General features: G+C 35.2%; 1 protein-coding gene across 13 annotated transcripts in view; it reads left to right on the forward strand.

Moving 5' to 3' along the window:
* Positions 1-26,074, forward strand: part of rasal2 (RAS protein activator like 2) — a 115,337-nt gene that overhangs the window by 15,232 nt on the left and 74,031 nt on the right. For 4 of the 13 annotated variants that reach the window (XM_087241062.1, XM_087241060.1, XM_087241063.1 and 1 more), the window contains exon 1: positions 11,265-12,038. The exons of the other annotated variants lie outside the window; for them this stretch is intronic. In XM_087241062.1, coding sequence (XP_087097188.1) covers positions 11,507-12,038 — 532 coding nt within the window. In that variant the 5' untranslated portion in view covers positions 11,265-11,506. Of the gene's footprint in view, positions 1-11,264; positions 12,039-26,074 lie in introns of those variants that run through there. 13 annotated transcript variants of the gene reach the window in all.

The raw sequence follows: 26,074 nt of genomic DNA on the forward strand, positions 1-26,074 counted from the left end.
TTTTATTGATGTTGGGGTATTTTAGAATAAAAACTTAAAATTGCATTATAATTGTTGTAATCCACTAAACTACAAATAAACCAAAACTGTTTTTAATGTTAGTATATTGTTATATTATAAATTATATTAATGTTCTGCTTTTTGTTTTTGGTTGATTTAGATATTTGTGCTCTCAGTAGTATATATTATAAATGGCTTGAGTGTTAAACAAACATTCATTCCAAACATACTTGCAACATTGGCAGCTTAAGTTTTCCAATCTAAACATTAATTTGATGTTTATGAGATCTCATGAATCCCTGCTACTCCGAGCCATTGATTAAAGCGTGTCAGCAGGCTGGTGGCATGTGCTTCCTGCCTGTTGTTTAAAGACCGATCCGAGAGTGTAACTTTCCCCCCTAGGGTTTGACTGGATTGCCGTTGGATTGATTGGTTTAATTGGTTTGATTGTGATAACACCCCTATGGTTGAACAACATCCTCTTGTTAACCGACTCATGTCTGTGCATTAGAAACGCTCTGAGGATTTGGTGCTTTTGAATTTCGCCACTTGGAACACTTGGACTCATCTGTGCTCTTAAGTAGGCCAATCCAATTATTACGTTCCTCAATTTGTATTTATCCAGTGTAGCTCCGCATTTGGCGATAATTTATTAGACGTTGCTCAAGGTCGGATTGTATCCTCGGAGCAGTGCGTTCTATTAATTAAATGCTCTCTTGCCTGGGGTTAATGTAACTCATGTGTTTTATCACGGCCCCTTGATAGATGTGATTCATTACGGCTGAGCAGGTTGAATGCAAAAACGCATCAATAAAGCTTCCGCTCATCTTGGATCATCTAAGCCAGGCTGTCAAGTGGGAAGTATATCTCCTCTGACCTGCATGGCACACCTGCTGTTGATAAAGATACACATGCTTGGCAGATACAAGAATGAAAATGAGCAAGAGAGAGAGAGATATATCCTTAGGGAAATGATAAGGGGTAGAGGAACATGAGAAAGATGCGCCAGCCTGTTTGAAGATAAACCTTCAGCTTCTTTTGTTTAACACATACTGTAATTCATGATGGCTCATATTTGATGGCCACTACCTCGTCGTAAACAATCTAGATGCTAATTTTCCACCTGTCTGCTCTGATTCACCACTCTGAGTAAAAATGGCGGAATAAAATGGAGAATTAAAGCTTATGCTGCACCCGGACTTCCACAATCTCATATTACTGGCAGAGACTCATGTGACGCCAAGGTTATTTGATATGCTCTCACAGGAACCAGAGCCCTTAGCGTTTCGTTTTCGCCCTCAGCAGCACCTTCACGTTTGACTGTTCTCAAGCGCTTACTGTTTGGCTTTGTAGGTTCACTTAAGGCTACTGCATTTATTTAGGAAGGCTTAGTGTATGTAAACACTGATTTCAACATCTTGTGGCGTAATAAATGTGACAACGGTATTGTGGAGCGAGGTTGAGTCAATGGATTGCTCAGTCTGCTTTGTGTATGGCAATGTCTGTCGTAGACAATGCTTCACTTTAGAATTCTTGTTTGAGGAAAGCATGAGGGACTGAATGACATCACAATGCATGACAAGACCTCTCCCATTATCCGAGCTCGTGCTGGATTGGTTGCTGTACAAGCTCTGTGCGTCCATGTGTGCGCTCTCTTTCATGCATTTCACTGGAAGATGGACGGTTTGTAGGTGTAGCTGATGTTTTGCACTGGGGTTGTTGGCAGCGAATGTATGAAGCAGTCCTTTTGTCCTTGAGAGATTTACACAAACGCAATTTCTTTAAAAATAAGAATATTTTTGTTTGTTTGTTTGTTTGTTTTGTTTTTTTTAAGGACAAAACAGTGGATAAAAACAGGTCAACTGTGTTTATATACTGTCACTCTATACACAACTCCTTAACCTTTCTGATTTTGAATGTAATGATTTACACCTTTTGTGAAGCTGCTTCGGAACGATAATTATTGTAAAATGCTCTATGCAAGTAGGCCTTTTTGCTGTGCATCATATTGTCACAGAAATTGTTGTGCTTTAAGTGATATAATTTTATGCCACTGATTAGGGTGTGTGATTTTTTTATTTATTTATTTATTTATTTTTTAAGAAAGATATCTTTGCAATTTTTTGACACGTTGCGATTTAATTTGTGATTTAATTTTGTAGTCAAACTTAAGCTCAATAATCTGTGAGCTGTGGCAACAATTTTGCGACACTTCTTTAAAATGACCTGTTTTTTGTTCGTTGTCTGTGACTTTGAAACTAAAATATTCCCACATTACCAATGCTGTTTTTCTGTGATATTAATTAATTTATTATCGGTTAATGGTTATTCTGAGCATTCCTAATTTCGATTAATCGCACAGCCCTACCACTGATAATTATTTTATTACAGCATGATATTTCAAATAGCCATAAATCCTTTAAAATACTTAGCATTCTTAAGGTTATTTAGATTCAATTACATAGAATTTGATGTTAAAGAAGTAAATGTCCTATTAGATCAATATCCAATTATAAACTTTGACACTAGTAAGGTAAAACGTAAATGTCATTGTAAAATGCATGTATGCATGTATGCGTGTGTGCGTGCGTGTGTGTGTGTCCGTCCGTGCGTGCATGTTTGTATATATGTATATATGTGTGTGTGTGTATATATATATCTGTGTATGTGTGTGTCCGTCCGTGCGTGCATGTGTGTATATATGTATATATATGTGTGTGTGTGTGTGTGTATGTGTGTATATATATATATATATATGTGTGTGTGTGTGTGTGTGTGTGTGTGTGTGTGTGTGTGTGTGTGTGTGTGTGTGTGTGTGTGTGTGTGTGTGTGTGTGTGTGTGTGTGTGTGTGTGTGTCCGTCCGTCCGTGCGTGCGTGCGTGCGTGTGTGTATATATGTATATATGTGTGTGTGTGTGTATGTATGTGTGTGTGTGTGTGTGTGTGTGTGTGTGTGTGTGTGTGTGTGTGTGTGTGTGTGTGTGTGTGTGTGTGTGTGTGTGTGTGTGTGTGTATTTGCATAAACTTGTATTGAATTTAAAAGACTAATTATTGTTATTTAATTAAGTTTAATTGTACAGCATTTGTTAGATTTCATGCAATAAATGCTATCATTATATATCCTTAAATGTAATTTAAAATAGATATTTTATGCCACAGTATTTAGAGAGTATTGTTTTTATTTATTTATTTATTTTGTACATTAGGCCATCAACACTACTACTAGTTTGTGGCTTGAAAGAATTTGTTTTTATGAATTTAATACTTTTATTAAACAAGGATGCTTTAAATTAATCAAATGTAAAATGGATTTAAACAAAATATGAAGTACAAGTACCTCAACATTTTCAAAATTGACAATGTTTCTTGTCAGATGGTTTCTAAGGTTTCTCATTGTGCTGGATTGACCTTTGAGAATTCATTTTTATCATCACAGAAATACAAAAAAAAATATTGAATAGTATTTAAATAGATGTTTTCAAATCTAATAAATTGTCCTAAGTACTATATTGCTGAGTTTTTGTTTGGTTTTTTAGTAGTTTGAATGAATAAAATGGTAATGTGCGATTATTGTAATGCTCCTAGTGTAAAAACTCCTTGAGTTAAATTGATGGGTTTAGCTTGATGGTCATCATACTGTGTATTGTTGATGCAGATGCTCTTATGTTGTGCACTGTTTGCTCTGCAAATAACTGATAGCAGTCACAGAACACACTTCACTGCTTAGCAATGCTGTGCCAACTGCCAAAAAGATCAGTGCACGAATGAAAATCAGACTTCTCTTGTTGTGTTTTTAATGCACTTTGCAGACCCTGAGGATATTAGTCAACTCTGAAAGCTCCATTTGATTCGTTGATCGAGGATGGCTAAATGGGGTCATGCGCTGCAGGCTCCTCTAAGTCTAACTGAATGAAGTCCACTGTGGGAACCGACCAGAGTTTTACCATGCTAATGTACAGCTACAGTAACCAAACTGAAAAAAAGCTCTATGGTTACTGCATAAAACATTTCTGATGCCTATCAGTTAGTCTGAGATAAGGCCTATTGGTGTGGCGCCTTTGCATAAAAGGCGTCTGCATCATTAGGATGTTAAAGGTATGTTTACTGGGTGTGCATTTCAATTTGTGTATTGTTTCTTTTTTAATGCATGTGCATCTCTCTGTGAAATGTCTTTCCAGGTTTTGCGATGGCCATCTCATCTATTTTGCACAAGACCTTTAGTCTTGTGTTTCCACTCAGTCTGTTACTATCTTATCAGAGCTCTGCAGTGAACAGCTTTAGAAAGCAGCTCAGCTGGGCACGCACAGTGGGGCAGGTGAACCAGAGCTCTTGCTCTTGACATACTTTTTCCATTCCACCTTAAAGAGCCATAAGCAATAGCTTTATATACACAGTTTGCATGTATGTTATATATATATATATATATATATATATATATATATATATATATATATATATATATATATATATATATATATATATATATATATATATATATATATATATATATATATATATATATATATATATGTATGTATATGTATATATATATATATATATATGTATATATATATATATGTATGTATATGTATATATATATATGTATATATATATATATATATATATGTATATATATATGTATATATATATATATATATATGTATATATATATGTATATGTATATGTATATATATATATATATATGTATATATATTATATATATATGTATATGTGTGTGTATATATATATATATATATATATATATATATATATATATATATATATATATATATATATATATATATATATATATATATATATATATATATATTTATATATATAACATGCATGCAAGTAAATATATATATTTATATTTATATAACAGTTCTGTCTGGATCTCGAATCTGATTTTCTGATAGCCATGATATATTTAAGTAATATAAGCATCCCTACAGCCTCTTTACCCTTTGTGTATTACTCCGCCCACATACAGCCAGCAACAAGCAGATACAGTTTGACATATTACTGCTGTTACACAACAAAATATACTTTTGAGGCTTTTTTTAGTCGAGAATGTAGTTGTTTAGATTGCAACTATGCAGTTTATTTGCAAGAATAGTGCCTATTTTAAAATATTTACAATTTCTGAGAGACAGCTACAGTTGATCCACAAGATGGCAACAGAACCGCATAATAATCCCTCATGCTTAGAACATATAACAGTCTGATTTTTAACTATAGCTGATCAAATCAATATCACCTGCCAACACTTCTGTTTTTCATCGGATTATCCCATATTTCAGACCAGTCTCCAGCAAAAATGGCCGCCTAAAAGCTGCTGCATCCTATTCTCAACCTCACCTCCATAGATCATTTTGAGGGATGTAAACAAAAACAATGGTCCCAACGTATTTCCTGTTTTACATTTTAATTTCTAAAGCTTCCGAGAATCCAAAAAGCGCCACATATTGATAAGCAATGTTATGACAGCTGTTTTAGGTTTTAAGTTATGATTAAATTGCTTCTTGTTGCAGTTATGAAATGGTTTGATAACAAGCAGAAAATGTTCACGAGCCAGTGACATCAAGACATTGAAATAGTCTATATTACATAAATGCTAATACATGCTTTAAAATATCTGTTGTGTTTCATAGAAAAAAAAGTCAGTCAGTTTTGAAGACATCTAGTACAAGGTGACGCATTTTTATTTTTGGAAAAAATGATTACTAATATTTTCTCTTCAGTAATCAAATGATTTGTATGTAGGGTTTCATAGTTGAAAGCGGCATTGCTTATAGGCTGTCGCTGAGGTCTAAATCTTTGAGTCTTCTATAAGAGATGGAAAGTTTTTTTTATTTGTTTGTTTTTTTGCACTGAGGTGATGTCTGGGGGTGGCAGGATTTCCTCTGCTTAAGAGCCAAAGTAGAAGCCATAACCTATGTGTTAAAAATACACAAAAAATTATTTAATTAATTTAAAAAATCTGTTTGTGGGGTGTCTGTCCTTGCTGAGTGAAAAAAAGAAATGCGTGAAGGATTTCATCCACGTCTGTGTATTTACTTTACTAATGGGATGTTGCTAGGAAATAGAGCTAGGCTAGGTTACATCAGATATTCAAAACAGGCTTGCTGCAGTTTTTATGTGCTTATGTAATAAATTGCAACATCAAGAATATTATGAATTTTTAAGAGATTAATTTGTGTTTTTGTAAAAGCTTTGATTGTCAAAATGTCCATAGACATGCATAAACAAAATGGGGAAAAAAAAGGGAATCAAATTGAATTGAGCAAGAAAAATTATAATTGGTGAATTGTACTAAGTTTAACCTGAAAAACAACAAACATTGAAAAGCCCTTATTATGGGTTTTTGTAAAATGACCTTCCATGCATTGTATAACACAGCTCTAAGTGAATGAAACCATCCAGCTGAGGGAGAAAAAATGTGCCTTGTTTAAAAATATCATTTTGATTTTCCTCATTCATCCTGATCCTTTGCCCGTTTGTTTGAATGTCGACATAAAACAATACCACATATGCACTACCGCCGACTCGAACGCACCTTTCCCTTCAGACTCTAGCGGAGTGTGAGGGATCATGGAATTGATCATGATGTAAAGATTACTATCCCTGAGAGATGGCCAAAGATGCAGCTGTGGGGAATAAAAGATTTAAAGTTCATTTTCACAAGAGCATCACAGTATTGCCAACTGGGTGCTGTGTTTGTCCCTGTTATTTTTCTGATGGTTGATACAATAACCTACACTGCATCGTGAGATTGGTTGGCTGTTTGTTATTAAAGGAAGGAGCAGCACAGACTACTAAAGTATGGGAATTTGTGAGTAACTGTTACACAGTTCTTATGGACTAGTTTCTTCTTCCTCCAGATCCTGTAATTGTTTTTCTTAATACATTTTGCAAAATAAGTATTTAATTGTGTGTAGTAACTTGTAATCCCTCCGTGCAGCTCATGTATCTATATAAGATCAGTGCTTGTAATGTAAATCTCAGGTTAAGTATGGGCTATTCACTTATTGCTTCTAAAACCATGCTGTAAATGTGACGCATGCTTTTTTCTTTACTGATTTAAATGTGTTTTGAGATCGAGATCTCCTGCTGTTTGTTATTATGGCCACCATCAGCTGTTCCTCACACCGTCAACGCAGTCAATTTAGTATTCAAAATAGTTCAACTTTCCCACTGTGTGGATTAATACTGAATCTGTGTCACAGTTTTTACTTGGCGTTGTGGTTAAGAATAGAGGATATGCTGTTTTTTAACTGTATTGCTTTAATGTACTCCTGCATTGAGCTCACAAATATACTCTGCACTCTGGTTACTTCAACAATGTTGATAAGGCGTGGTAGGCGTTTCTCTCCGTCTCGTGCTGAACCCAGCTAACCAATCACAACAGTCATTATCATCAGACCAATCAGTTCAGATTAATCTCACACAAAGCAGGGGTTTGGGAACAAATGAATCACTGAACAAATCATATGGAAGTCATTGGGATAATTAAGTAAAAATAAATGCATATTATAAGACAATTAAAGTGTATTTTGATCCTGCGTGCATATCAGCCTGTTGTTAGAGAACCCTAAAACCAAAATATGACCTTTATAATGCATAATAGGGGCTCTTTAAATAATTTTTATCTTTGTACTATCTATTTATGGTAAATAGTATCTAAACTTGAACTTGTCTAAAATAAATGGTGTTGTTATGATGATGTTGATTATTATTATTATTAGCTATATTTAATAGATCTTGTTCTTATTTTTCTGATTTTCATAATATGCCACACGATCTTTGCGTTATCATTTTCATCAGTGACCTTCAAAGGTTGCACTCTATTCTAACCGCTGGCAGAACTTTCATGCGCTGTGGGTGTGTAGCATTTTTTTTTATGTGGCCTTTTGTCCCCTCTGCCCCCTCCTGATATATTTTTTTTGACAGATTTGTAGGGCCTAACTCTTGGGATGTGCTATTTATAGGTGAGGGGTGTGCGTGCATGCCTCGTCTCTCCTGGTTTCCTTCTGTGCTACATGGTGTGTGGAGCTATAAAAAAAAATCACTCCGACAAAGTGGCGGTAGGTGTAGCCGGAGGCCTTGTGTCATTACTTCCTCTGGTCAGAAGTGAAGACAATGTGTCCTCCTTTGCTGCAGAGTTTGGTGGGGACATTTTTAGGTAATGGCTGAGCAGAGATTTGGGAGAGAGAGAGAGAAAGAGGGAAAATTGCAACAAGCTTTAAGTAATGTCAAATCAACATTATCAGTCCTGCATTAGCACTTCTTTTAACTGGTCGTAATAGCCTACATGTCGAACGTTATTTGCTTTGTAGAGTAATTGCTGAAATACTGAAAGGAAATATGACCTTTGCTCTTTTTTTAGATCAGATTGTGGAATAAGATTATGGTGTTTATCTGAATCTCACACTCGCAGCGGTGGAAAGGGATACTGGTGTTTAATGATTGCTTTCATACGCTGCCTCCAGGCACAGAGCTTGTTTGATGGCTGTAACAGGGTGATAATTGCTACTGTCCAGACCGGGCTCTCACTGGGCAAAACAACTCCCATTTAGACAGGAAATGGCTTTGCCAACTACATATACTGCATACAGTACTGTAGAAGATTCTGGATGTTGTGTAAATGTGACTGTGTTCTTTCACTTTCTCCTGTGTTAAGTGCTTTTGCATTAAAAAAAAGACTTCTATGGATGCAGATACAGATGTTCTCCACCTGCCGTTTGGTCTTCATTTATACCTTGTTAGAATTCTTGCAGTGACCAGACTTGATAAATTGCAGTGGGTCTGTTTTGACTGATTTTTGTTGCCTATATATGCACACCACTCATAGTTCAGTAATTTGCAGGTTTGACAACCACATTCTTTGACCATTTATTGACTTATGAATAATGCAGGTAGGGACAACTGCATTTGCTAAAGTTCTGGTATGTAAGTGTTCGTAGATTGCTAGGCGATCATGAACTCTTTTGTTTTTTTTTTTTTTTTTTTTTTTTGTCCTGAGGATGAAAAGCTGACAAAACATTCCTGCAACTTTGATAAAAGTTTTATTGATGGAGAAAATTATCTGAAAAAATTAGTCAACCGAAATGTGTATATTTCCTACAAAATATAAAGCCAATCGGTTAGGTCTTGTCATGTGACTCCCGGTGTGCTTGCAGCATTCTGAAGATGTTTTCTACAAACTTGCAAGCGGAACAGACTCAATATGTGAACAGTCGCCATCATTTGCAATCTCCAACAGTTCTTGCACAGACATGCAGGATTCACCCGATTTGTTGACCAATGGGCTGCAGATCCATTCATTGGTAGTTTGTGGGTCCTTCACTGGGTCTTTTCGCCTTCATAAAGAAAATTTCAAAACACATCTGTTTCTTATTCATTTTGCTAGCTTGTGAATTAAATTTTGGCACTCAAGTGACCGAGATGTAAGTGACAGAATACGGTCATTTTTCAAAAACAAAGATTGTTCAAAATGGAAATAATCGGTCACAGGGCCAGGAGTTGGGGACCACAGACAAAGAACAGCAAAACACTGACCTAAAACCTAATCATAGGAGAATAATGTACTGTATTTTTTACCTATAAACTGCAGTCACCTGTATGTTCAAGTATGTTTTGATGGTTTTACAAAAAAATGTAGGCAGAAGCACATATTTCCAATGAGCCTGTGTTGATCGTGTCCATCCACTGTATAAATGCACAGTGCACCAAGCAAGATATCACAGGAAAATGTACAAGACTTGAATCATTTGTCATTTGCCAATCTTAAAAAAAACAGCAAACAAGAAGCCCATAATATGTTATGAACAGTCCAAAAATTATATATTAGCTATAACTCCAAATGTTAAAAGCTAAAAGACCTTCATTTCATAAACTTGCCAAATTTTTAAACTAAGCTCAAAGTTCCTTATAACAAGTGTAAATGGCACCAATTCAAGAGCAAGCACCGGGAGGCAACCTTCCAACACAAATAAAACACAGCACCTCTGTCATCTGTGGTTTAGTTTAAATTCAAAGAGCATGATGAAGAATTAGTGCTGTGCCATCTTCCTTTTTTTTGGTCAATCACATGCCAGACCCGTAGGGCATGACCTCAAGTTGAAATTGTAGCTTTTAGTCACTGTGGTCTACAGAAGTGTCAAGAATCCACTGGATAAATCTGAGCAGAGATTATGGACTTTAATATTCACCACTTTGACCTTTCATACCGTAAATCCGTTGCTCTGGAAATGTACTGCCCAATCCCAAAATCTGGCATATAACAAGAAGTCCTGCTGGCAAACTGCATCACACAAGGACATAGCTGCATCATAAATGAGTTTCTTGGTTACTTTGAAAGTAATTAAATATTTAGATTAAATGAAATATTTTATTAATTAATTATTTGATAAATATATTGACAAATATGATTTGACATTTACTTTAAATAACAATTTTTTGTTTTTTTAGGAATCCTTAAATGCACTGTTGTTGAAAACCATTTCAGTTGTCAGCATTAACATAATCAGATGTGAAATTAATTTTCTCCTTTAGAACTCATTGGTTGCTTTTCAGTTCTTTCAGCTTTTGCGTAGATGTGCTGAAGTGATGCCGACATGCTATTGACTGCAAATCAAGATCTAGACGACATCTATTTTAACTCTGCCTCCTTTTGTACAATACCTTTGATCCTCACCCAAGCAAATTTCTGTTGTACCGTGATGGCTCATAAGAAAAGTGATTAAAATGCCCGTTCTGTTAAACTCAACATCAGTTTTTCACCATTTAAAATGGTTTCGGGACCTGGAATAAGAAACATCTCTACTTGTTCTCCATTTCTTTTCTTCTTTTTTACTATTGTGTAACTGATTGCTGGGAAATCCCTTAAGTTCTCTTTAGCTTCTGTCTTATTTTTGTTTTGCTTTGTAAGTTGCATTATTTTTTTTTAAAACCAATATCCAATTTGTTCCTCTGTAAACAACTAAAACAACTTTATTGCTCTGTGTGTTGTTAAATCTAAACAAGATCCTGATGACGTTAGTGTTTTTTGTTGGTGGTGTTATTTTTTTTTTTTTAAGTTATTCTTTTGATTTCACTGTTCAACAGTTGGTGTTGAGGCCAACCACAGATTGGGGCCTTGGATGGGCAGCACATGCGCTGATTGGATAGTGAGGCAAAGTTTGTCTACGCACGTATATTTCTGACACCTATTTCCTCCCAGAAAGCCTAGCAACTCAGAATCCAGGAAGTGGTAGCTCGCCAGTGAATGATTTGCTGCTCGCTGAGAAAGGCGAGAGACATTTGCTCAGCATGTGTCTTCAAGGAGATCTCAGGAATAGTGTTATCTGCTATGTCAGGCAACAAATTTAGAGGATTATGTTCAGAAAACCAGTCAAGTTCTTCAAGATGAGACTATGATGCAATTTTTAGCTTTTCAAGCTGATTGAAATTAGCTTCCTGCTTCTGGATTTTAAGCGTTTTAGCTTTTCGCTCTTCATCCACCATGAGTTTAACACGATTGGCCACACTGGAGGAACAAACGGGATCGAACAGGAGCCCATCGCGCTCTTCTTTTGGCAAGGATAGTGTTCGTCGCTGGCGTCTTCTCAACAGGCCTTGGCTGAAGCACCGTTCAAATTCAGCTCCCGAGGAGCCCTTGGACATGCATGACAGAAGGATCCTGGTTAGACAGGACATGCGCACACAAAGCTTGACATGGTCCAGAAGCAGCAGTACTAGGCCATCCAATCCCCCTATCTCTAGGGTCCACAGTCTACCAGATCCTCAGCGGGTCACCAGCCGCGGTGTCCTCTTGGAGCATGCTAATCTTCAGAAGGACTGGTTATCTCGCAGCTCTTCGCCTTTTTTTAAGTCCACATCCGAACTGGGGAGCGAAATTCACACTGGGGCTCCACCGCTCAGACGGGTGTCAAGCTCCCATATGTTTTCAGGGATTCTGCTGTCCATGTCAAGACGAATTAGCCGGATTTTAAATACCTCTCCTGAGCCAGCAGTGGGAGAACTTTCAGAAGACGGTAGGAAATTTGATTTATGTTTGAGGGCACATCAGGGAGGCAGCCGCTCTACCATTTAGACTAGATTAACTTTGAAGACTGGAGTATTTGTGTGGAGTAAAAATTCATAAGTTCTTAATTGATGGTTTAAGTGAAAGACTAGTGATGGTTCACCAAACAAAACTAAATAAATCTGTCTTGTTTACTTGCACCTATGCCATTTAAAATTGATGTTGAAGAATGTTGACAATCACAGTTTTTGATACCATTTCGAAAGAACTTCAGTTAAGTTCTCTTTATGAGTATATATATATATCTTGCTCCACAGAAAAACAAAAGATTGGCCTGGCGTAAGGTTGATAAGGTAAACGAGATTTTCATTTTTTGTGTGCCATCACTTTAGGTGCGGTCTTTATATTGATTCGTTTAAAATTTGGTTTAGTTATTCGGCAGTTAATTTCACATACTGCAAGTGATGATTTGACTCACTTCAGAGTAATACAATATATAAGATGTTCATGTCCAATCCAGTGACATTTACTCATTTATTAAAGGTGAAATTACATTTGGGTTTTTGGTCACACTTTATTTTGATAGTCCGTTTGTTGAATTTAAGTTACATTGCATCTACATGCCAACTAAGTCTCGTTAGATTATAAGTAGACTGTTAGGTTGGGGTTGTGGTTAGGGTTAGTAGTGTAAGTTGAAATGTACTTGCCAAGTTTGGTAAATGTTTGTTGAAGGCGCAGTATCAACCGATATTAAGCAGAGTGACTACTAATACTGAAATGGACCATCAAAAGTCTTACAGATTTTCTTGCATTTCCATAAAGTAACCAACTTTTCCAGGCCACTTTAGGTTGAAGATGTATTTGTTTATTTTCTTTTTGGACAAAAAAAATCTGCATGTCCACTCGGCTTGGTTTCAGAGATGCACATTAACATGTAACTAACTATAATGCCTGATTGTCTTAAAAGTCTTTGTACTAAATCCCTTATTTAACACAAATATTTTGCAATATTTTGTTAATTTGCATGTATTGTGCAGTGGTAATCCAGTATGTGCCCTGAAGTCCTGACTTAAGTAGCCGTTCAATCTAGAGGGGTCTGGTTGCAGACCTGGTGCAGTGCAATCTGAGCTGCATCCAATGCTTTTTAATGCGCTCATCTAACCCTGCCCATCACAGTGACGTCACTCACTTTGTTGAGTGCATTATGTCTTTCATTGCATCGCTGAGTAATGCATTCTCAGCTTGCATCATAAAGGCCGCATCCAGATACTATTGGTTCAATCTAATCCACGCTTATTTCTTTAAGTTTTGGCTTTGTGCACTTGGTAATAAGATATTATCTAAATAGAAGTTCGGTAGGTTGGTTGATTACATTTCCCCCGGTATAATTGCAGGACATGAGACAAAGCAGTCAAATTCAAGATAATGACCCTTAACACAGAAAGGGATTTCACCTTGAAAGCAGACATCTCCGTTACTTCATTCTTCTTGAATTGGAAAGATTTAAACCACGTTTCTCACTGTTAGAGTAAACACATTGTCCACTTTTAGATTCAGTTCCCCCTTCCCATTTTCATTACTGAACACTTCCGCTTAAATGCTAATTGGCTAACATGGAAAGGCAAACGCATTAATTTGATACAGTATAAAATCAAACAATAGCTCTCTCGGCTCCACAATTTCTCTAATAAATTAATCATTGCTGTAATATCCTGTGGGTTTGGCATTATTCAAGCAAGTTTTGGAATGTGATTGCAGATTCTTGGCGTGGAGTTTGTCAACAAACCTCAGGGTTCACAGCAGGAGTTTGACCCCCTTTCAGTCTCCCGTCATCCCATCTTTTTCTTCCATTCCCTTAGAAATTTAGGAGGCAGCTCACTCACCTCCTTTTGTATGCTAATACATGTTCCTGCAAAGATACAAAGACCGTGGGCTCTCCACCTTTTAGCCTTATTAGCTTTTGAAAGGCAGGGGCAGAGCTGAAGTCATGAGAAAGCACCCTGTGGATTAGATTTTGTTTTTTGGTTGTGTTTGAAGGGTGGGAGAGAAAGAACTGTACCTCCAATACTGCCAATTTCTATGTCAAAGCAAAGAAGAAAGTGCTATGTAAATCTTTATGACACATTAGTAAGCAGAGCTTGGTGATTTCGTCATGGGCTGGTGGCTTTAGGAATGCCCCGGACTCTCAGAAACAGTGGGTGGGGAGAGCTGCGAGCCTTGCAGTTGTAAATGGGGCGCTGCTGAATTTGCAGTCCCAATGTCGTGCTTCAGATAACTTTGTTCTATCGTGCAGATATTCCCCAAAGAGTTGGCACACAAACCTTTGCCATTCTGTGTCTTACCAACGAGAGCGCGCAGGAACAGTAAAGACATTTAATCCTTTAGGGTGGAATGTACTGCCAATAAGAGATCCACTGAATTAAATATAGGCAGGGAGTAAAATGTTTGTTTATTTACTTGGAAGAAAAACCTTCACAACAGTGCCAGGATATGATGTAGGTGTTTTTTTATTTTATTTAGTTTTTTAAATGTTACCTAAAGTCCATGTGAAATAAAAACTCATTTTTACTGGTTATGCATATTGTTTTTCTTTAGGTGAGCAATTAATCCTTGCAAATTAGTCCACTAATTTTGGTAAGTCTGATGATTTGCTTGTTTGAAATAGCAGTTCTCTGCTGACGTCAGTTGATGGCTTCATCCGCAATATTCTTAATCTTGCCCCTCTTACCGTTAGTTTACTATGAGGGAATGATGTGGAAAAAGAAAGTCCTTGACCCTTTTTATATTTCCGTTTTAAGTACATCAATATACTAAAATAAAAGTCTGGAGCAACTTCCAGTTCACAGATTTTACGTCTAAAAAGACTAGAGATTTGAAGTTATTATAATAATAATAATAACAATAATAATAATAATTAGTAGTAGTAGAATTAGTAGTAGTAGTAATATTAATCATAATAGCAGTAATAGTTTGGGTGTATTGGATCACACTTGATCCGGGATTCGTACGGATCACAACCCACGGTTCAGGAACACATGTGTCCCATGGATTAATATTTTTTTTTTTTACTGGTAGATTAATCCTAAATTATTAGCTATTACAGAGAGATGGCCTCTCGTTATTCAAATCACATGGATGAAAGCATTTAGGCTTACCTGTAAAACATAATGATGACAGAAGAAGCTGTGGTACACTGTAAAAAATCATATGATCAATTAGTCCTGACAGCATATGATTTTAGGTCATTGTAACTTAAGTTAATTATGTTCTAACTTATTTTTATAAGTTATGCAAGCTGTTTTAAGTCAGTTTAATATAAGTTCAATGGCCTCAAAAAGTTAATTTAATTCAGCTTAAAAATTTAAGGCAACCAGGATGTCACTTTAGCTTGCATCAATGCATTCAGTGTAAGCTGAATGAATATTCATTAAAAGATCAGGATCTCAACAACCACGCAACACAAATCATAAATGATGGTGATTTGCATATGAGTTGCATATACGATATTCCTTTGAATCGCTGCATTCAAATCTTAAAACACAAAAATCAAGAAATATTGTCTTTAGTCTTTTAAGTTACTTATGAACAGTCAAATAAGACAGAAATAGTTTAGATATAAGCAATTATGTTTATGGTAAAGATTAAAATCACAATCATGTGCATTTAACGACGCTCAAAAATGAAAGTTGAAAGAAGCAGCTAAATTATTAAACGAATTGGTGGCGACATCCAGCCATCAAAAATATGCCACTGAATAATTCTTAAAAAATGTAACATCTAGCAATGAAACATGAAGTTTTATGAGTGAATAACTGAATCATTTATTGAAAATGAAACTAAAAGTAAATATGGGTTGTACAAATTATAATGTTCGATTTATCCAATAAGTGTTATCAGCAGCCGTTGTAGTAAATGAATTTTTCACAGAAACTTTTTAAAATTTTTATTCAGCAGATTATTTCTTAATTTAATTTTCATATAAAATTACAGGTTCTGAGTTCTCTTTGTTAAACCCAAAAGTGTCTTGCGGTACTGTTTTTCTAATAAGCGGTAAGCAAATGACATTTATCTCCTCTCCTTTTTGGCTGATTCGAAAAATGGTCCCATCGGTGACAAAAAAAAAACAATGTGATCCAAACCATGAGATCTGTGATCCGTTACACCACTAGAAATCATAAAAGTAGTAATAATAATTGCGTAGCAGGAGTATTTATTATTGTGTATTGTTAAATGTAGTAATAATTAGATACAGTGGCCTAGATGATGGTGTTTGTTTTAATAAAGCAATGTAAAAATGTTAGCACACTATCATAAAACAGTTGTGGTTGTTGACACACACAGGGTGTGTTTTTGCTGAAGTGGTGGACATAAGCAGAGACATGCAAATGTTCTAGCTTGCTGACGGCAGCCTATTTAAATATGCAACAATGTCTCTTGGTGGCGGCGTGTCGCACTCGTGAGGTGAACAAAAGAGCATGCGCTCAGTGCCCTGCCTAGAACAGCATCCCGTCTGTAACAATGGAAGACAGGAATACCAGCACTGCAAATTATTTAACATGACAGATGTCAGACTGTGAGAGATGCTTGACCTCCTTGTGCGGCAAGAACATTAGAGTGTAAAAAAAAAACATGTAGACGTGACAAGTGTGCTAATGGTCAAACATTTAAAGAAGTGAAATTGATTTTTCTTTCCACTTAAAAAAAACAAATACATCCAAGTATACTGGATTTGCAGAGTCAGGCTTGGTGAATGTCAATTAAAAACATGCTGAATTGCACGATAATGCAAATGATTTCAAATAGGGATGGGTGATGGGGACAATATCACAATATTCTGGTATTTATTGCAGTAACTATGTCAATGATCATGCTTTGTATGTATCCACCGAGAGAAAAGTTCAGAAAGCTCCTGAATTTTTAGAGAGACGTATTATGTTTATCCATCTACATATGTGAGTGTTTTTAGAATTGCTGGTACATTTTACATACAGGCCAGACTAAAAGGTGATTTTTTTTTTTTTTTCAACTCTGTTATTGTGATTTTTATTTATTTATTTATTTATTTATTTTTTTGTGAATTACTTATTTACTTTAAAAAAAAATTATGAAAATGCATGGTGTTCTCTTTCACACATGTCATTTTCATTTTGAACTAAGTCCCAAAATGGTTGAAAATATCAACTCTTAAACAATGTGTGACAGTATTGAATGTTCCCTGTCATATTTATTAGCATTTTTATATATTTTATGTTAATAATGGATTCAGTTCGCATGTAACCATGTCTTAAAAACAGACTTGAATAATGTTATGAAGGGAACTGAGAGTAAAAGTAGGTCAGTAAATCTCTATTTGACAACAGGTTCATGAACATTTAATTCCACAGACCAGGTTTATTTATTTATTTTTTTATTTATTTACTGCCCTGACTAAAAGACTCTAAGATTTTAGGGTTTTAGCATTATCGCAAGAAAACAAGTTCTTATTGTGGTGAAAATATGAACTATTATATTTTGCAAAGACAAGATATTGCTCATTCATAATTCCAAAATGAATTATATCAAAATGTTTTCAGATCATGTGTTCGAGTGTCATAACAGCCTCTAACTCTTCTGTCAACAGTAGGCAGATATTTAAAGGGGCCCAGGGGCTCAGCTTTAGGATGTCGATCCTTTTAATGCAGCTTTTTGGCTTCTATAATGAATCACAATTGACTGAACAAATGCAATCTTTGAGATTTTAGGAGAATGCTTGAGTGTGTAGATTAGAGGGCAAAGGGACGGTTGTGTGTCCCCTCTCTGAGCTGCTTCGCTGCATGGCATGATGTAAAAGGCTTGTGACTCGTGATGATGTGAATTATGAATGACGTGAGGCACTCTCCTGTCATTGTAATGAAACACACAAGCCCCATTCTGCTATTCAGAAGCATTTTGTGCAATTTTGCTTTAGGGAAATGACCCGAGAGGGCACCTTTTATATGGAATAACACAGTTAAGGGTCATTTATAGAGAAAGGGAATCCATTTAACAGCAGGTGTTCTTTGGATGAATTGGACTTAAGTTTGACCTAGATTTCTTATCATATAAATTACTAATTTATTTTATTTTATTTATATTTAATATCTAATGGGATGCTCCAGTATTTTTTGTAATTGCGTTCTGTTTTAAATATTTATTTATATGATGGCTGCGTCAAGGTTGCTCATTAGGTTGCTCAAGGTTTGGTCCTGACATTGATAGTGTCAGTGTCATATCAGTCACTATCAGCCTGCTGTTATGTTAGATGATGGACAGTGTTATTCAGTAGTGAACTTGAGTTTATGGTGTTTACACTTTTTTTATCCTCACTTGCATGTCAGCCACTTTTATTCTTACACGAGAAAATACTTCTCTGCAGTTTTGGCGCCGTTAGATCCGAATGCAGCCACAGCCTCTCACAGGAGATCAGTGAGAGGCTCAGCCAATCACAATGTTCATATGTGTTTTTAGTGTGATACAACTTAAGTAGAGAATGTAATCTGAAACTTTTTGTATTTTTTTAAGTGAATTAATTTATTGATGGGGACATTTCAGTAGTCTGTAGATATTGGTGGGATGCATCCCCTTCGTCACCCCCATGGGCTGAATTATATATTGAAAAAAATTTATATTGTGGTATAAGTTAGCATTATTATTGGTTATTTTTATTAAACCATTATATGAAGCCATGTTCTATGAAGCCAAACTTTAGTTTTTAAAGTAAAGTGTGGCACATACACCTTGATATTAGCTCCTCAATATAAATACTCTGTTGCTATTTGAAGAAAAAAAAAGTAAATTAATATAAATAGCCCTTTTATTATACTGGAAAATAATAAATATATAAAAAGTGGTTTTAAAAAAATAAAATAAATTTGATAAATTATATGTTATTTTTTGTTGATATAATTATTGTTATTAATATTATTATTATTATTATTATATTGCAATATTTTTAAAAAATCTTTCAACAACTCATCTTGTAATTGTAATTTCATGATTGACAGCATTTATCAAATATAGAATAAAAATGGCTATTATTTTTGACATTTGAGAAAACTATCCAATAATTAATTTATTTTCCTCCGGCTTGGTCCCTTATTTATCCACCACAGCGGAATGAACCGCCAACTATTCCAACATATGTTTTACGCAACTGTGTCCTTCTAGCCGCAACTGGCAGACATCTATACCCTCTCACATACTCACACACACGCACACACACACTTATACACTTTATCCAATTTAGTTTATTCAATTCACCTATAGCGCATGTCTTTGGACTTGGGGAGAAACTGGAGCACCCGGAGGAAATTCACACAAACATGGGGAGAACATGAAAACTCCACACAGAAATGGCAACTGGCCCAGCCAGGATTGAACCACTGACCTTATCACTGTGAGGCGACAGTGCCAACTACTGAGCCACCGTGCCGCCTGTAAAACTATCCAAAATAATATTTATATGATTAGTGTTAAAATACTGAGTGTTAAATGATAGAAAATGTACCATCAAAGTCATGCACAGTCATATGTCCAATATCTATTATTTGATGAACAGTAAATCACTCGTCCACTTATAAAGCTTTGTCCTGAGATTTATGCGTGTCGGCGCAAAGTCATTAAGTGTTTCCATGGTTTAGCATGGTGGCATGTCTGTCCTCATGTGTCCTGAGGTCATCATAGGCAAGAGGAGAGTCAACAGCTGTTCCTACCAGGACGGGCCGGTCCCTGTTAGATTACTGATTAACCCGTCCCAGCACATTACATCCTGCTTAACCAACTGTGTCAAAACAAAGTCGCAACTTCCCCTAAGCATCCTCACTTTGTTCCTCCAGCTGGAAGCTCCACAAACGCATCCTCACGGAGCTGCAATCAGGGCCCAATCTGTTAATTGCAGTCATTTCCTCACTCTGTACACCCAAACCCCCCCATCTCCCCAGACACCAATTAAAGCTGCTAATTTGAAGGGCTTATGAATTGCTGTCCCAGAGTGAGATGGCGTTGGATGCATCTGTAGCGTAGGCTTAATCTGTTTTTATGATATACCAGAATTTGATTGCAGCTCTGATTGGTATTCTGAGCAATACTGAAATGGCCAATATTAAATTATTACACTATTAAAATGCAGTGTGAAATATGGTTTATTTAAATAAGTTTATTTAATTTCTACAATATATATAAATTTTATGCAGCATTTTGGCTTTAATTATGAATTACTGAACAAATTCTATCTCAGAGATTTTAACATAATGATAATATATATATATATATATATATATATATATATATATATATATATATATATATATATATATATATATATATATATATATATATATATATATATATATAATTATTATTATATTATATATTATATTATATATATTATTTATTATATTATATATTTATATAATATACATATTTATTTATTAATATTTATGTTTAATTTTATTTTTATGTTTTTCAAAATTTTGTTTAATAAAATTTATAAAATTTTGTTTTCTACTATTTTTTATTTTCTTTTTTGTTAATTTATTTTTAAATGTATTTTTTATTTAAATGTATTTTATTTATTTATTTATAATTATTTTAATTTTTTACTTAATTTATCAGTTGCATTCTTTTGGTGACTGAACACTTTGGTTGATAAATATTGGTGGTAATGCAGTGGTAATATGTAATGTTAAAATGTGATATTAATAGTTATGACAGTACACATCTGCACTATTAAAAATAATTCTCTTGAAATATTATCAATATTATTTACTGATTTGTCTGTTGTACAGTGACCTCAAATGTGATTTGTAATGTCAGAATGTAGTGTTAGCATTTTGTGGTCTTTTTTTTTTCCAAGTTAAGATTATTTATTTATTTATAATCTAAATCTTTATTTGGTTACTTGGTGAATCCAATTCTTAAATACAAAAAAGCAGAACTATATGCATTTTATTAAACTAAGTTTTTGTAATTTATTTTTTTTATCCCCTTATTAAGTTTGATTTTATTTCTGTCATGTGCATGGGTTGAGCGGAAGTGCTTGACAGAAACTTGGTACAGGTACATTTTTTCATTTTCACTGCTGCTGTTAGTCTGTGGTAGCAGCGGTAAAGCATTTGCTCTCTCACGGTTTCATATGAGCTATTTATGTAACATTAGAAGAGCAGTCAGTCAGACGGGGGGGTGTACACACAGTTTCTGAACCACACCTTTTCTCTCTTTTCACTCTCTCCATTACAAAACATGCACAATACAACACACACTCTTGCCTTGTGCTGATGATGTTCTTCCACATCAATTGTCAACCTGCTGTGACCATATAACTACCTTTGTTATCCACTTGAATTGTGACATGAAATACTTTTTATTGATCCTCAACTTGGATATTGATTGTGAAAACTCATTCTCATTAGCTAATTATGCCTTCTTTTAACACATTACAGCAAATATTTTTTATCTACTGCATTTCAGCCATCAATATTTTAATGATTTTTCTGTCTGAAAATCTAAGATTAGGCAACGATATAAACATTACAAATACAATCATGGTTTTCAATAAAAACGCAAAATTTGAGAAATTGAGAAATTAATTTTAAGACTTTTATCAAAATGAGATTCTCTCTTGAATCGATTCTGAGCTTAGTTTTTAACAGCAGATGACGCTCTAGGCTAGTTTTTGACTGTACGCTAAAAATTAAGTCCCAAGATTAATGTAAACACAGCTAGTCTCGCTAAAACACATCTAGACTGGCGGCTGAAGGTCTGGGAGCTTTGGCCACTTTAAATGGTCAAGGACCACCCACTATGTTTTTGACTGACAGTTTATCCAACCAATCAGGTTTCGTTTTGTGCCATGCCATGTTTGTGGTTGTGGAAAGTGCCAAAAATAACAACCTGTCACTCAACTACGCATAATTCGTTCATGAACTTCTTTAAAAGTTTTAAACGACGCATCAATATTTGAAATGATCTGTCAGCAAAACACATATAGGAAATCAGTAGGACATGTATGTACACGTTTTTTCCTGAGATTCATTAATTATTTTTGGGATGCATTTCCACCTAAATTTCCTGCCATTTAGAAAAAAGGAGAATGTAAGCATTATTTACTAATCAAGTGTTAAAGTCGAATTGATGAATGCTTGTAGTCACAAAGTTATTCTCACAGTAACAGACGGGTAGGCATTAAATCGCTGATTCACGAACAGATGAATGTGCAGGCATTATATCACTGATTCATGAATGTTTCCGAAAGTTATACATTTATTAATGAGTACTCTCATTAATCTAAGCATTGCAGCTTTTTTATCCACTCAGACTTGTTTTCAGGTGGGCTTATAAAGATTGCTGCACCCTTAACTCCCGGAAATACTGAATTTAAAACCTCAGAGGACTGAGGATCTGCTAAAGTGTTTCCAGAAATGTGGGCCATATACATCAGACATTTAACCAAAGGTCTCTGGGCGGTGGTCTAAGGCTGAGACTAAAACACAGCTATGAGTCTTATAATTCATTTAAAACTTTTCTAAATTAATGATTATTTTAGGTTCAAGTGATATTTGCAAGGAATTGGTTGCAAGCAGAAGTATGGCTGTTTGTAAAGAATACAGCATAAGAATCTATTAAAGAGAGTATAGCAGCACGTTCAGAAAATTTCTGAATCGTCTGCTCCAATAGCCTTCTGTTTAGTGCATCGACACATTGGCACCTAGGTGTTCACGGCAAGCCGAGTTCGATTCCCGGCTTAAGGTCCTTTGCCGATCCTTTACCTATCTCTGCTCCCCATGCTTTCCTGTCTCTAAATCTTCTCTGTCCTATTACAAGAAACGTGAAAACCCCTAAAAAAACTATTTAAAAAAAAATTTTTTTCTGAAACGATTTTTTCAAAACCACCACAGCTCAACAGCACACTGCGAGCATACATTAGAATGCTTGTTGTTGAGACCAATTCATTGCAGCCTAAAGTTTTCACCCAAAATTCCCACATTTTATAAAATAAATTCAACCTTGTGTCTGTCATAAATCAAACTGATGGATTATTAATTTTTTCCTTTTTTATTTTTGTATACTTAGCAAGTGTTTTGAAAGTTGTTTTGACAATTCATAGCCACTGTACATAACCATTGCTGTAGCCTATTATATGCCAGTTTCAATGACTGCCATGGGCTGCATACTTTTCCCATGCTGCTTTTCCCATGCTGTGAGTGTGTGTGTGTCTGTTCATACCTATCTCAGACTTTCAATCTCTAGTCAGGAATATTCCATTTTGTATTTTGTAGCTTTTTTTCCTCCTCTTTTCAATGGATACATTACTAGGCATCTGACTCAGCGTGCAGTGTCTATGCGTGACAAAGTTTTCTGATAACAAATATGTAAAACACATGAAAATTTTAGACTCTGTGTGCAAAGACCTTAACTGACCAAAAGAAGTAACAAAAAAAAGTTATTGTATCCCAAACTGTAGTATGCCTAAATTTGTATTTTAATGCTCTCTGAATGATCTACCATTTATGGTAGAAATTCGTAGTGTATTTGATCTACAAAAGTGAAAAGTGTTTTACAGAAAACTACAAAGATGGTGAGACCATCACTAAAATGGCCAGACTGAATAATGGAGTAAAATATATCAGTGTTATATTGATGTAATGTTATTCTCGCTATAGTTTATTTGTAACAACCTTGAAAACATTCAGAACTACGCAAGCACATGAGGACATTTCTCTGCCCGAAAGACCCACAAATGTCTTGTCTACTCTTCTGTTACACTCTGTGTACTTTTTCCTCCCAAAAATAGGACCTACTTTTAGGGTGTAGTGTAAGTAGGCGAATTAGGACGCAGCACAGGTGGTTTGGCTCATGTAGGAGCAGAAGAGTGACACTCCACAGCCTCACAAAGCATCTTCTGTTCTCTTCCATGATCTGTTTGTGTGTTTGTGTGTCTGGGTGTGCACACACCTGGCAACCACTGTGGGAATTTGGCAATAGGATGTATATGAAACTAATGAAAGTCCATTGTAATGAAAAGACTTGCTTGGTTGAAAGATCGTTGTATAATTGGCCAATTGATGTTTCTGAGCTATGCGATGACTGGATGTTTTGGTTTCTGGTTAATGGTGATGTAATTTGATCCTTCAACGTACACTGAATGTAGGCTTGGAAATCAAGAGCCCTCTTATGCAGAACCTGTTCCTTTAAAAAAAAAAAAAAAAAAAACATGATGAATGATTTTTCGGTTGAGCGATGATTGCTAAAGAACTGTGTTACTTTAATGCATTTATCATATTCAGCACATATTGCAAGCTCAGCTAAATAAAAGCCAGGCATTTTTTCCACTCACTGTGCTCTTGGTGTGTTCACAAAAGCGACCAGAGTAATTCACTTGGTAAACAAATGACTCTTATGGGAATTTTTGTAATGTAATTTTGTTATTTGTATTAATGTGTCAAAAATGCTTATGAATCAGTTGCAAACTCTGTTCAGTTAGAATCATTCTGATGACTTTTTCTGAAACTTGAAAGTTCACATAAGGCTTGCGAGACTTTAATTAATGCAATTATTGACTGGTTTGTTTATATTATGCAGCTGAAAATAGGTTATGGCTGGGTGTTAAGGCAAAAAAGAAAAAAAGAAAGAAAGAAAATTTACAAAAACAATGGTGTTTACTAGTGTCTCTGCATTGCAGCTAACAACATTTTCACGATTTCTAAATAGATCACTGTCTGTCCAGATTAGGCATAAATATATAAACATAATGATAACGGTTTTCAGTACAGCACATTATAGAGCAGGGCTTCTCAAAGTCCGGACTCCGGTTTGGACTGTTAGGGTATTCAATCCGGACCAGACTTTATTTCGTATTGAAAGACCATGTGTAAAGGATTCAAATTGTGCATTTCATTCATTGATAAATGCACAAACCTTGTAAAGCAACTGTTTAGTTATTTGTACTTTTGTTTAAAAATGCAGGCCAAAATAAAATCAAAGGCTAAATATTCAAAAATTTCCTGAAATTTCCTGAGCGAGAGTATCCACAAAATACAGAAATGAGGACTCATAATTGTGGTTTTGCCACATTTACCTTGTATTTGTTGTGTTTTAAATTCCACTTTATCTAGAGAAAAATAAATAGTGTTGACTTGTCATGCATGTTGTGGATGTCTATTGAAACCAAGTTATGTAATATAAATTATTCCAGCCCTATGACCTTAATAAAAATTCACATTTGGACCTTTTAATGTAGACATTAAGAAACCCTGTTATAGAGCATATATCGATATACGGAAACTGACGTGTGATGTCAGACTTAACAAGCTGATTGGACAGACTGTTTGTGTTGAAGGTTTGTTGTGGAGACAGTTCACAAACACCAATTTGCATATTCTACATCCCAGTTTGCATATACTAACTTTCCAAAAATGATCTGGAGAAAAATGATTATTGTGTCCCAAATTGTAGTATGTTTATGCTTTCCGGTTGTCCTACTATTTCTGCTAGTAGCACAGTTTATTTCTACTGATTGGACTTGTAAAAAGATGATCAACATCCCAGTTTCAGTTCTGCAACAGCTGATGCTTCCCTGTTGCCTCACTTAATTGCTCTTCTGCTTTTCTCACATACACACAGTGCGGAATGAACCACCTTTATAATGTGTTTTTATGAAAAAGCGCAAGAAAAGCCATGCCATCCCAAATGAGCTGCCGCTTTTGCTAATTGCTCAACATATGCAACTGAAACTGATGGGGGATTTTGATGTTATTTTGCATCTGACACTGTCCATTTAGCTTGATTGATATCTAGTGTTGAATTGGCATCTATTATTAATCTTGCATAAGGAGCAAAGCTACATGACGTTAGGTGTTAAAGATCATAATCTCGATTCTATGTTAAACCTTTGCTAGGTATGATAACAGTGAACATTCATATTTGTGCTCATGTGGTTTAGATGTGTAATGTTTTTATGTCGGTTCAAATCCACAAGTTAGTTTGCTTAGTTTGTTTACTGACCCTACTTGTAATATAATTTACAGGACA

Source organism: Danio rerio, chromosome 2 (assembly GCF_052040795.2).
Source record: "Danio rerio strain M-AB ecotype USA chromosome 2, GRCz13ab, whole genome shotgun sequence".
NCBI classification, from domain to species: domain Eukaryota; kingdom Metazoa; phylum Chordata; class Actinopteri; order Cypriniformes; family Danionidae; genus Danio; species Danio rerio.